Raw genomic sequence first — 14,073 nt, 5'->3', positions numbered from 1 at the left:
TTCAATGTCTGCCAATAGATCCCTTTCACCTAAATCTTGCACACTTCTACATTTTGTAAATTTAACCAAACATGTAGCCCGTAAAGACACATAAACACAGCTCCAAATATAACGTATAAATAATTACATAAATAAAAAGAAACCACATGAATAAGTTATTTCTAGAGACAGTAATCCTGATTCATTTATGGACAACTAATGACTAATCAGTGGTGGACTAGCACCACCACACACCAGAGTATAAGCCTTTTCCCTCAGGCCACAAGACCTCACTAACTAGTGTAATCAATATCAACAGCAGACACCCGCACTGTGCATTCATGTACAATTGCATCATTCAAGTACTCAGCCTTAACTGTTATTACATATTTGGCTTTCTATTTTTAAATATTTGATGTTCTCATTATGCCTTTGCCCATAATAAAATAAGAATATGTAGTACAAAGTACAAAGTTAAGGCTGGATACTTGAATTGATGCAATTGGATATAAATGTACAATGTGTGTGTCTGTTGTTGATGTTGATTGCACTATAGTAAAAAAAACATTATTCTATGTAATATACTTAACCCATTATTGTTGTATTATCGTGTATCCAAATAAAACTGCACATATTAAGAAATACTTTCTCTTCTGAGTGTATGTGTTCTTCTAGGTGGAATTTAACTGGTTAACTTCCAAAAAACATCTAAAGATATGGAAATCCGAGTTAATTGTTATTTAAAGGTCCGTTGCTGTGCATTAACTTCTTTTAAGTTCCTTACATTTGTGTTAAATTCCCAAAAAATCTTCGATCTTTAAATTTGCATGCAGGAAGCTTCATAGCAGCTGCTTTGCACGACATATAAGGTCAACAAGCAGTTTTTATTCAACTTCATAATTTATTTATTGTCGGGCACAGGTCAATACAACAAAGAAACCAATAACACAAGTTTAAAACAAACGTTCCCATCAATATTCAATAGAATTCTTTTCAGCATGAATGGTAATGTGATGTAAACACAAACGGTCACATAAAGCACAATGTACTCGCATTCCATCGTCATAGCATCGAATTTATTCTCCTCTTGTGTTGTTTGCAAAGCATTCACACATTCAACGTGTCTGAAAAAAAATCTATTTCTACAGGAATCAGTCCTTCACAGAACCAAGTATGCACAGATGCATGCATAATGACCATTGTTACAAATGTCTTTACTGTACAGATCACAGTGTTAAGAATGTGTTGTGTGGTTGTTGGTGAGGTCCATGTTCTGACCCCCAGACCAGCTGGGGAAAGTCTACACAGGGTTTTTATAAAAGACAATTTAAAACTGCTGCCTGTGTAGCTGCAACTCACTTATAACTTTCACCAAGTTATACCTGTCCATATTAAATACAGTACATTCTTTACCAAACCCATCTTATATATTACATTCAATATTTCACAACGGACTAAAGACAAAAATACAGAATACAAAAAGTTCATATTTTTTGTTTCCCTTGCAGACTGCATGAGAAGATGAAGAGGATTTACACAAAGTAAAAAATATCTTTGCTGCTATAGGTTCTTTGTACAGTGCTGTCAGCAATATGAGATTCAAGGAGCAACATACAGCATGAAATGAATTCTGATGTGCATATGAACTCTTGACAAAGGAAAGTTATAAAATGGATCAGTTCATCCATCAGAAGAACTCCTCACTGGCTCATTGTACAAAAAAAAAGAGAATTTAACCTTCAAGTTAATCATATTTTTTCACAATGTACAGGTTTACATTAACTCAGATGGTTCAATGACTTCAGCTGAACATGTAACAGATTTCCAGGTCACACAATGTCCCAATGTCCCAATGAAAAGACGATAATGGAATTACTGCACTGCTGACCACTGTGTTTGATGGAATTCAGATCCATCCTGAACACCATTATCCTCATTTTATTAAACCTTCCTTCCAATTCCCATTTCTTTTAACACTTAATATGACTTTTACAAATATGTAGGAGCATCTTTGGTGATAAATGTGGCTGTGGTGTTTTGCAGAGGGATTCCCATCAGATCATTTGCATGTGTTTTAACAGTTCCCATATTTAAATGAACTGTCACCTGCCATGGCAGCATAGGCTGATTTACAGCTACAGATAATATGATACCAGAGTTTAAGCTGGTGCATCAGTGTCAGGAGAGATGCTAATAAATACGATAAGAAATGTATCAAACATGTCGATATAAAATTATATTACACCAAACGTATTACGGTCAGTATATAAAATACTCAACAAAAGAAAACATTAGCAAACAAACACGTTTATCAGTTTTGACTGCAGTAAAAAAAAACAACAATAAAACTAGTTTAAAGGAAGATTACGTGATTTAAGCAACCTTACACAGAAGGGAGGTCAGTTGTTGGTAGACCAGTCCCAACAGTCTATGGTTCTAAGTGGTTCTAAGTACTGTGGATACTGTGGAAAAAACTTGAAATGATATTCAGGCTTGAGTCGAGTTCGATCAAGTCGACTTATCTACTTGATCTTTTCAGGAATCAGGAAAAACATTGGGTTTAGGTCAGGCTAGGACATAAAAACACAGATGCCCGTCAGGTTTGGGTCATAATCGCTTGGTTTTCTCTTTATAAAAACATTTATAATAAAATTCATGACTTCCAGTGGACATTATATTGTAATTATTTCGTTCAAAATGTTTAAGACCAAATGGTTGATCCACCGTACTAATGCCGCTGCCATGGCTAATAACTAAAAGTAAGAAATGCAGCTGTTATACCTAATGCCTGCAGATGGTGCAAATGTAGTTAATCCACAGATGGGATCCGAACCGCTTCTGTCTTAAGCCTTAAGTGGCTGCCTCTGCTCTACTAACTGAATTCATTAAATTGTGTTGTGTTAATTAACAAGACATACAAAATAATTAAAAACACCGCCTTAGTTGCTGGGAAATGAAACTTACTGGGGTTCAGTGGGCAGAGTCATCTGTGGCTGAGAGACACTTTATCTGTATTTATCTGTCGGCAAGAAAATCCCGTTTTTGTTATTAAGGGATTTATTTTGTAAAATAAATGGATTTTGGCTGGTGACATTGTCAAAAAACCCAACAATGTGTTAATCCGTCTTTCGATATCTTTTCCACCAGTGCCATGCTGTCATCCCCCAGGTCCATTCACCTCCACAATACTTTAGCCCCAGGAGCCATTTAATAGCGGATTTCAGAACCCAACCCTACATATAAAGGATTTATAGACTTCTGCTGGTGCTCCGGTAAGACAGGCACTGGGATTTCCAAAAAACACTCATGAATACTGATGAAGAAATCAACAAGTGTATCTTTAAACAGGTTAAATGCTTGTTATTGTGGCGACGGATGAAGCTGGATCACGTTTACTTGCAGCGAGACACACCTAGATGAGTTCATTTGTTTGTGTGTGAGCGAGCGTGTGCAGCATGGTTTGTTTCTGTGAGCACACCGACACGACCGTACACTGCTTCTGCTGCGTGCACGGCGCAATGACATTGTATCCCTCGTTGGGGTTTTCCACAGGGGTGAGCTTGGCTAGCGTGTTTGTCATTTCCAGAGCGTGGCCCGGGGTGAGGCCGTGGCTGTTCTCCTGCAGCGGCCACGTCTCCTGCCAGGTGAGCGACGGATGATGAGCGGGGTGACCGCTGAGCAGCGGCCTCCTCTGCCTGTAGTTAGCCCACACCTGCAGAATGGTCTCTTTGAAAGGCCGCGTGGTCAGCGTGTACAGGATGGGATTAAGAGCACTGTTGATGGGGAGGATGAATATGACCACCCAGGAGCTGATGGTACCTGCAGGTGCAGAGGGAAAACACAGAGAGAAATGAAACAACCGACCTGGTATGTGGCCTGGCTTTAAAGATGAGAACAATAACATGAAAGCCTTTTTTCACAGGCATTTGTATGATAAAGGGAAATATTTTTATCCCCACATGGGGCCTCCGCTCATCACTAAATGGACTAGAGTGCAAACGTCATCAAGGTGGCTACAGTTAAATGCTCTTTATACAGTAACACAGGTCTTCAGCAGATATTAAACTACTATATTGTAAGATTAACACACGATTATTGAAAAACTTAAAGGAAGATTCCACTGAAAATACATCTTTTGAGTTTTTGCTCCTTGTAAGATTGACAGGTGACTGTAAAACATTTGCAGCTCTGCCAGTCGTCAGATTGGATTCACAGCAGATGGATTCAAAACGTGTGTCAAAACTTTTATCAAATATGTTTTGGTCCAACTTTTATAACATTCATATGCTCTGTATCTCTCAAAAAATAATTTTCTTATTTTCTGTCATGCCATCATGTCTTCAAAGCTCATCGCCTGTGATATTTTAGCTTCATTTCTGGATAGTGGGAGAAAGACGTGTCTCCCATTATTATTTAGTGTATGTGCTAAACCAGTAAAACTGAAATAACATTTTAAGTTGCAGTTCAGTTTACAAAACATGATTATATATCAAGAAAATAAATAAAAATGGGTTTATCATGGTAATGATTTAAAGGTTCAGTGTGTAGTATTTAGTGACATCTAGTGGTGAAGTTGCATGTTGCAGCTGAATACCCCTCACCTCACCCTCTCCTTACAAACATGATACAGAATCTGTGGTAGCCTTCAGTTGTCATAAAAACTCAAAAGGTGTTTAGTTTGTCCAGTTTGGACGCCTGTAGAAAACATGGCGTCCTCCGTAGAAAGAGATTTTCTCTAAATCCAAACACAGGTTGTTTTACCTTGAGCCACGAAGACTCAAGTATAAAAGTATAATTAATAACATTTTAAAACTCCTGTGAATCCTGCTGCTATCCTCTGTGAAGGAACCAACCAAGAACCTTCTGGATGGAGCCACACTGAAGTTACACTGAGGGAGCACGATATTGTACATGACACTCAAAACACAGACTGTCAGTGGAGCGTTTCCTTTAAATGTTTATAGCACTTCTACTATACCGGGAATCTCCACCTGCAGCAGTGACAGGATCTTGAGGATGAAAATGGGGATCCAGCACAGGGAGTCCGTCACGACGATGGAGAAGAACCTCTTGGCGATGGTCACCTCTTTCTTGATGTGGTTGCTGTACATGGTGGTCTGAGTGCCTGTTCTCTGGATGTTATAGAACATGCTTGCATAGGCGAGGACGATGATGAGGAACGCCACCAGGTTCAGACCTACAGGGGAGACATGTTGTTTGATTCTGGATCAGCTGCAGCAGCATGTGTTTGCACTGCGGATTTGCATTCATAACAAGCTATGAATCCACATGCAAATAAATACAAACACACAAATAGACAATCACAACAAAAACCTTGACGGATTATTGAAAGTACAGATTCCCCACCTAGGAAAATAACGATGGAGTAAACGTGAGCCCACAGCGTCTCAGGCTGCTCCGAGTGCAGCGGGAAGCAAACCCCGTTGGTCCCGTAGAAGTTGCGGAACAGCCCCTTGCAGGCCAGCGGCAGGAAGGCAACGATAAAGCCAAACACCCAAATCCCGAGGAGGATGGTGACAGTTCGTCGCCAGCCGGGCGTCAAGTACTGGAAAGGGTAGACGATGCAGATGTATTTCTCCAGGGTGAGATAAGTGAGGAGCAGCACGGACACCTCGGTGGACAGCATGGCCAAGGAGCCGATGACCTGACACTGACCACTGTCCATCCAGGCCTGAGCGTGCCGGTTGTACTCGCCTCGAAACTTCAGGTCATAAGCGCCGATCATGAAGAGGTAGACGCCCATCAGCCCGTCTGCACCTGCAAGTAAGAAGAGCTTTTTTAGATCAGTGGTTGTCAACTTGTCTGAGTCCTGATCCAATGATATAAATCAGGCTGATGCATGTGACCCAGCTGAGCAGAATATGTTTTATTCTGTTTGTCTACTTTACAGATGACCACGAAACTTGGTGGAAGGACAGAATATGGGGCAGGAAAGAGCTCAGAGAATACAAATCAGACAAGTTTAAGGGACTGTTATTAATGGGGTTTGTGCAATTGGTGCAGCTCCAAATAAAGATCTAGATCTAGTGAATTGAAATGTGGGGTTTCATCAGGGGTCTGTTGGGCCTTGGCGTGGAAGTATGATCTCTCTAAGGGCCCTTCGAGTTCATAAATCCTCTTTTTATCCCACAGTCACTCACTAATGTCAGTGGACAGGTTGGGTCGCTGGTGACACCGCATCGCAGGTGTGTAATGCAGCTCTTGTCTCATCAGGTGGGGAAGCTGAGATGTGTTTTCTCCTCAGCGTCGTCTGCCATAACTCTGAACCTTATGATTAAATTGAGCTGAACCTTTGACTGTTTTATGAGCCTTTTCTCACTCTAAGAGCCAATGAGTCATAAGGAACACGATGCATTCACCTGAGCAGCCAGACATCTCCTGCACGGCCAGAACAGACCTGACTTTGACTTTCAAACACACTCAATCACATCCATTCTAAAGCAGATCGTATCGCTGGCACGGAGATTTAAATAAAAAAGCAATTCCAAGTCTTAAATATGCAATTTTATTCTAAATATATCATTTTCTTTGTCCACGACCATCTAGCGACCTCAAGATATTATCTCGCAAGCTCCGCGTTGAGAATCGCTGATTTGAAGAACTTTACAAACTTCTGTGCAATAACAATAAAGCAGTGACTTCAAAATATTCAGCAGCCGCTCAACCTTGAGTCTTCTCTCAAGAGAAACGTGACCGAGGACAAACCACTCGATGCCAACATTTAAAAGGCCTTTTTATACAAAGCTGGATATAAAGAATGGAGCATGTGCAGAATATGAATTACACGACGTACATTCTGAAATCCTCTTGGTCAGACTGCAGTTCTAAAAAAGAGCACATTAGATCACAATCCAGCCAGAGGCAGCCGATCTAAAGATTTTGTGTCACGATTGATGGTGAAGATGTCCACAATCGACTTTTGGAGCAAATCATGAAAGATGCAACAGATCTGACATGAGGGTGGTATTGATTGTCTCTCGTAACTCTCGCCACATAAGCGAGTAACATATTATTCACTGTGTCAATAGTCTTTTTTAAGATTGAATGGTTGAACAAATGTCTTCAATCAGAGGCTGTTTGAGCTAGAAAAAGATCGACCTTGACTATTGTCCAATCATTAAAAAGGATGGGTTTCAACATCCATTCAGTCCCTTTTCCACTGGGCAAAAAGCCCCTGACACCCACTCACATCTGGCTTTTTCTGTGCAAAGGAGATGAAATAACTGGCATTCACTCCAAGGTCAAAGGACTGCGCGGTGGACACACGCTCCGGTACTGAAACATTCATGGAAACATGAAATCTGGGTGAACATATTGATTAGGCAAGACTGCGAGGTGACACCGGAGTTCCTGGTGCATTTGTGACGCAAAAAGTTACGCACCAGTGGGAAAAAACAGATAAACAACTTTTATTAGTGGATTTACCCCCATTAAAAAAAAATAAAATGCATATATCTGTTCAAAGTTCAGATAAAATCTTGAGGTAAGAACAGGGTTGGACAGAAAATTGTGACCTGAGCCGAACTCTAACATCCGTATATGGATATTTATGGGTAAACAATAATTACATGTGCATAATTACATAAAAAACATTGAGGGGTTTATACTGCTCATCTAATGGGAAGACTGCTTGTGCATTTTTCTGATTGAACGCATTGACCTTTAATCTTCACAGATGTCAAAGCATTCGGCTCCAAGCCTGACCTTCAGTTCAGGTTTTCAGATGCACAAACGGTTGCCTGGAAGAAGGATACCAAAATAATGAATGAATCCCTACATCTTGTTTCCTTCACGCTTCACACTTCATCTGCCCTCTGCAAATTCATCACAATGTTCTGCTGACACTCAAAGCTGAAATTTAACTCACAACTTACGACCTCTGAGGGATTTTTTGCTTCATGCTGTCACTGCTTGATGTTTAGTCCTCGACAAAATGATACAGTAAATTCATGACCCGAACCCCCCCCCGAGGGTCGTTTTCTTTGATACACAAACATACCAGTAATCATCAAGAAGCATTTTTAATTCAACATGTGGTGCATATGATCATTAAAGACTCATGTCGGTATATGAAAATTGAACGGGAGAGCGGAGGTGAATGTCAACCTGGATGATTCTCTGACACCTACGCCTAGATGCCACTTAACAATTCAATTTAGTTTGCAGGTTTAGCAGCTTTCTTACGTGTGTATTGGATATAAATGTGAAATGATACTTCAATTCAGAATGCGAATGTAAATCAGTTCATCAAAGATTAAAACTTGACCCTCAGGTTGGCGTTCCCTCGAGCTCAGGGTGGAGAGGACACTGGGGGCCCAGTTGCATGGATACCGAGATAAGTGACAATTAAATAATAGAAAAAGGCGATAGGAAAGAAAATGTTGGATTCAGATCACATAAATGTGTGAAACGACGCTGGGAGCTCCAGCGCTAAAAATACATAGAATTACCACTTCTATATGTCGAGAGGGCCCATTGGTTCAAATTAAATCTATCTGCATGGCTCAACTCGGTCCAGCCCTTTAATAACGGGATGTAAAGCAACATGCAGACACACTCTGATAATTAAGAATATCTCGACTATTACTCTTGTGTTAATTACCTTAAGCCCCGACTGACATTCTGGTCATAAACTTTCGAATTCTGCGACGTATTAAGCGAGTGAGCCCTCACACGAGATATGAAAAACGACTGTGATCTGCGGCTTTCATTGTGGATGCAGCAGGAAAGAGAGGATCCATCCACCGTAACATATATTTTCTGCTCTGCATGTGTGAGTCCTTTGATCCGAACAGCTGAGTCTTATGGTAAATCCATATAGGGGACCTTCAATGTCTTCTCGCTCGGCACAGTTGCTCGTCAAACTAAATTATCTCTCTGCGGTAACCATACAGGTAATTTACATCACCTCTGAGGGCTTCTGACAACAGGATGATGTGGCTGAGATTGATGTGGTCGGCTTTAGTGTACGTTCTCTCCTCCCATCTGCCTAATGACTCCACAAATCTCTCTAAGTTTGTAACTTGCATATCAGGAGAAAACGTTCATGCTCACACCTTCACACTTGGCACGTGTCCTTAGGGCCCAATGAAGATCAGTGTTGAATCTGGTGTAATTAAGACATGGCGATATTTTTAATATTAATCAACTTCAACACAGATTTTCCAGTTCAGGGTTCTGCGTACTGAGTGGAGCTTCACCAAACTTTGAATAGACAGGTGAACAGCTCTTTGAGCAGCAGCGATCGAGCAGCTTCAGAGTCCCAGAGACTGTTTGAAGAAGGAGAAATCCGAGAGACGCTTTGCACGAGCAGAGTATATCTGAGTGCAGGGTTTTGAGTGGGAGCATTCGAAAATCTGTACGTGTCCTGCTCTCAAAGCGAAAGACCGCACTCTTGAATAAAGATATAGGAGGAAACCCATCCAGCATCACCACAGCGCGTTCCGAACAGACATGTGTAGAACGAGCGATGCACTGACTTCACACATCATGACGGGATAAACAGCGTTCTTCAATCAGAGGCCAGAGAACGACACGCTGCTACGTGAAGGGAAATGCACTTTCTTAGCTTGAGCGGCTCCATCTCAAATCAAACCTTCTGTTCGGCATCAGTGCCGAGTCTCATCTTTAAATCATTTCCTGTCTCTCCACGAGAACACACACGTCTTTTCTATCAACCGTCCATTTTAACCTGACACACTCGAGAATCTCTCTTTTTTGATCCCACTCTTTACAGCTTTAAATGACTCTTTATAAAACTTGGACTCGTTTTTCGAATAATAGATTTTGGACATTATTATTTGTCTGGTGTGATCTGCTTTGTCATAGCAAGGACTGAGACAATAAGGCAGACAACAATTTATTAATGTAAGCTTGTTTTTTGGTATACTCTCATATAACATACTCTTGTTGCTACCAGTCTAGTCTGCACTTTGGGTCCTGTTAAATTCAAACTCTATATCCTGAAGACCTTTCACCTGGTAAATAAAGTCAGTTTGCTGTAGAGGAATAAGCTTTTGAACAAACTCCATCCAAACAAGATGCTGATCTATATTTGTCATGTACAACACAAAAATAATAAAAAGAAAAACCCCAACACATAAAGTTAAGGCATTTACTGCAAATGAGTGACTTAAAGATGTTGTTTTAATAACAAATGATTACACACATCTTCCATTAACGTGGCACATGAGTCCAACTATCTAATCAGCCATCGACTGGACTAATCATCTCGTGCAGTTACCACATTTTTATTACAGTTTTGTTTTATGAATCATTTCTTGGAGTGAGTGAATCCTTGTATTCAGGAGATATTTAATGAGATTTTCGGTCATTCACACATTTAGTATTTATGAGGGTGTCTCACAGTGTGTATTATATGAAAGCAGTTGATGAAACACACTGATAATCACTCTGAGCACCAATTTCAACTTCCCACTGGGTGTTGAACGCTTTCAGAATTTGTCAGTTCCACCTCTGCAGTTGTATCTGGCTCAGCTCCACGACCTACAGTCAAGCTTATAAACACACTGAAAGGGTAAATATGAATGTGTGTAAACTGTGAACTCGTTTTCATTAGTCAAGCAGCCATCAAATTAGCATATTTTTAAAAATGTGTTACTGGACAGTACAAATTTAACCATCTCTCCTCGTATAACGTGAAGAAATTGGACTAGACTTGTACTCAGTAGAGCGTTTACCTCCACAAAGGCCCAACAGTTCCCTTAAATCCAATGAAGCTGCACCAAATAAGATAGATTCATAAAGATCAGTGCCCTAAATGCAGTCAGCCGGATTTTCTTTCATCAATTATTCTCTGAGAAATGAGTGAAAATGTCAGAAATGCCCCGTCTCGCAAAGGTGAAGAAAGAAAGTGAAATAAATTCACCCCTTTTGTCGGGATCCACACTAAAGTTTAACGTCTTCTATATTATATTATAGACTTCTATATATTCATATATATTCAACCAGTTCTATCCTTCCATCAACCAGCAAACAAACCGACAGACCAACCAGCCAGCCAACCAATCATCAACAAGCTAACCAACCAACCAGCCAGCCAGCAAGCAATCATCAACTCAAATCAACAACTAACCAACCAACCAGCCAGCCACGCAATCAATCATCAAGCTAACCAACCAGCCAGCCAATCATCAACTAACCAACTAACCAACACCATCAACCAACTAACTAACTAACCAGCCACCAATCAACCAACCATCCAGCCAGCCAGCCAATCATCAACTAACCAATCAACCAGCCAGCCAACCAGCTAACCAACTAATCATCAACCAGCTAACCAACCAGCCAACCAACGAAAACATAACCTCCTTGGCTGAGGTAATAATACTTGTTACGGATAAACTGTATAAGTATTGCACTTTGAGCATAAAAGATATTCAACAAACAGAAATCTGACGTGACTCACAGCAGAGGGAGATGATGCACATGGCGTGCAGTTTGTTCTCGGAGCGAATGTACGAGCGCATGCAGATGACGAAGATGTTGCCGAAGCAGGTGGTGGCCGACACCACCCAGACGAAGACCCTCAGCACGATGTTGGCCAGCAGATCCTCGAAGGACGAGATGCCGTCGGTGTTTGGCTTGCAGCTGCGCACGTGAGGAGCATAGCCGCAGTACTGGAACTTCTTGAAGTAGCTGTGAAAGGAGATACAATCAGGGTATCATGTTAAAGACAAGAGAATGGAGTATAGTATATATTAGATAAGTATATTAGATTTCTCCAATGTTTTGAGACGTTAAATGTTTATTCCTTCACCCAGTAGCAGAGATTAGTTTAATTCTATTTGTGGTGCTCACAGCAATGGCCCTAAATACTAAATACAGCTAATTAGCACTTAACAAAAAGTACAACCGAAGCCTAAGGGAATGTCAGTAAAGTGCTAGTTTTGCAGGTGTCTTTTTATAAAAGAAAGTATTGAACAAATTAAACATTTGACAGGATAAAATTCAATAGGATTCCTCCTCTGGGGAGCATGAATAACTTAATGGAAATCAGTGCAAAAACTGAAGAGACATTTCAGATGTCACTTGCTGCTGAATCAGCGACATGTCGTCCCCGAAACATTGTTCAGGTTTTCTGGTTTATCGCAGTCAGCAGTTTTCAAGGGACTGCTTTCTAGTAGAGAAATAGTCCCTATGAAATCCATTCTATTTGTGTGTATACTGTTTCTGTGTCTCTTTTGAAAGAGACAGAGATTCTTGGACTGTGTCTTAGTGGAACTCGAATTAAGCCCCTAGAATAAAAAGTCTTGAAAAGCTTCTGCGATTGTACCAGAGGCTGAAGAAGGCGTATATTCACTCTCTGTATTATCCTATTCAGGAACTCCATGGGGTATCTCATTCTGTTTCAACCATAGAGTAATCCCGATTTAATCATCTCCCAGCTGGAGATGACACATTTATATATATATATATGTGTGCACGTGAGGTGTATATATATATGTGAAACGCCTGTGATCTTCATGTCAGTCCAGAACAGATCATGAGTGTTAACAGTCGAAACACTGTAAAGCATGAAGAACACTTACATATGAGTCAAGTATTTGAGAGGTTCAAACATCCGCCGTTGTATGTTTCCAATTTCGATCCCCTCTATGCTCCTGGAGAAACATAAAGACGTTGGTTTGGACTCAGATTCACATGACGCACAAACACATAGTCACATGACTGAATAATGATCGTTCAAAAGCACACAAACTTATTTTCAGTTTAAGCTTTTCCTCATGAAACAGCCTTTCATTTTTTGCAACTCAAGCTTGTGTTCAAAAGAGACGGCACATTTACCACATTGTATCCCAATGACAGAGAAGCTGTGCTATTTGGAAAGTGGGACAGTGCAGAACCAAGACCTTTAGCTTATAATTGCCTTCTTTACGCCGATTTCATTATCTGGATTCATCACACTCAGTATGTCTGCTGCTGCTGCTCTGCACCTTAACGTGACCTGAACGCTCTGCAAATGCCTCTTCACACAAAACGGATCTAGTTTCTCTTTGTGCGATGGGGATCATTATTTAATTAGTCGCAGGAGTCATTCGGCGCAAAGCAGCGAGGAATACTTACAAGGACTTCAGTTTGTGCAAGTCGTCGAAGTGGTCAACTTGGAGCTCCAGGATGGGGTTGTAGGATATATTCCTGGAAAATAAAGGAAAACAGTGGTGAAAATAATTTGGATTTGTTTAGTAAAATAACTTTCAATGCTGGACTTCCCTGAAAATAGATCTAACTTTGGTGACATTTGGATTCGTCAAAATGTCAAAATGCATATTTTTTATGCAGGTGTACTCTTTATTTCAACGCCTACAACTTTACCACCCCAGCACATACGACCTTCTGCTACTGTACATATTTACAATGTGTCCTTGACTTATTCTTGTTTGTATGACATCTGTCCTCCACCCACCACCACGTTTGTTTACCGGTAGAGAAGGAATGCATTTGTCTGCCTGCTACTCAAAGTTACAATCCTTCACACAGCATTTTTTCACACAGTTCGTGGTCGCCATTGCTCCGACAATTTCAATTCAATATACAGTATTTATAATCATTCGTTATATATTTCTATATATTAGTTTTCATTGGTTGTGGCTCAGTCTGCCAACTCCTGGCACAGGATTCAGAGTGCACACATAAGGGATTCACAAGGCATGGAATACACCACATGTTCAATATATGTGAGCCCACTGCTAATAAATAAAAACCCCCCACTGTTGTTGTTTCACTTTGAAAGCATCCAACTGGGTAAACACATGGTGGGGGTTTTATTTTGAAAAGGATCCCAAGGCAACGCAATATACATGCAGCTCTGGGAAAGAAGGAAGACACCACTGCAGTTTCTCTGATTCTAACATTAATAGATGAATATTTTAGTTTTATTTATTATACTGACGACATCTCTGGAGTGGTAAGTCCTTTTTTTTCTTCTAGAACTGTATATAAATAGGCTGTAGATCATATAATATCAGCAGGGGTAGCGCTCACAACGGTAAAAAATGAATCTAGACAACTAATTAAAAGATGATTAGGGTTTATCTTAACTCTGCCCAGCTG

The 14,073-nt window shown here is 40.5% G+C and overlaps 1 protein-coding gene across 2 annotated transcripts in view; it reads right to left on the bottom strand.

Annotated features, from left to right (window-relative positions):
- Positions 1 to 860: 860 nt before the first annotated feature.
- Positions 861 to 14,073, bottom strand: part of rxfp1 (relaxin family peptide receptor 1) — a 51,247-nt gene continuing 38,034 nt past the window's right edge. The window contains exons 13-18 of one of the 2 annotated variants that reach the window (XM_035162336.1): positions 13,087 to 13,158; positions 12,552 to 12,623; positions 11,429 to 11,658; positions 5,347 to 5,757; positions 4,958 to 5,176; positions 861 to 3,798 (exon numbers count right to left, since the gene is read on the bottom strand). In XM_035162336.1, coding sequence (XP_035018227.1) covers positions 3,392 to 3,798; positions 4,958 to 5,176; positions 5,347 to 5,757; positions 11,429 to 11,658; positions 12,552 to 12,623; positions 13,087 to 13,158 — 1,411 coding nt within the window. In that variant the 3' untranslated portion in view covers positions 861 to 3,391. The remainder of the gene's footprint in view (positions 3,799 to 4,957; positions 5,177 to 5,346; positions 5,758 to 11,428; positions 11,659 to 12,551; positions 12,624 to 13,086; positions 13,159 to 14,073) is intronic. The other variant, XM_035162337.1, reaches the window with a different exon arrangement.

The sequence above is a fragment of the Hippoglossus stenolepis genome, chromosome 7 (genome assembly GCF_022539355.2).
Source record: "Hippoglossus stenolepis isolate QCI-W04-F060 chromosome 7, HSTE1.2, whole genome shotgun sequence".
NCBI classification, from domain to species: Eukaryota; Metazoa; Chordata; class Actinopteri; order Pleuronectiformes; family Pleuronectidae; genus Hippoglossus; species Hippoglossus stenolepis.
This window is presented reverse-complemented; position numbering and strand designations above follow the sequence as displayed.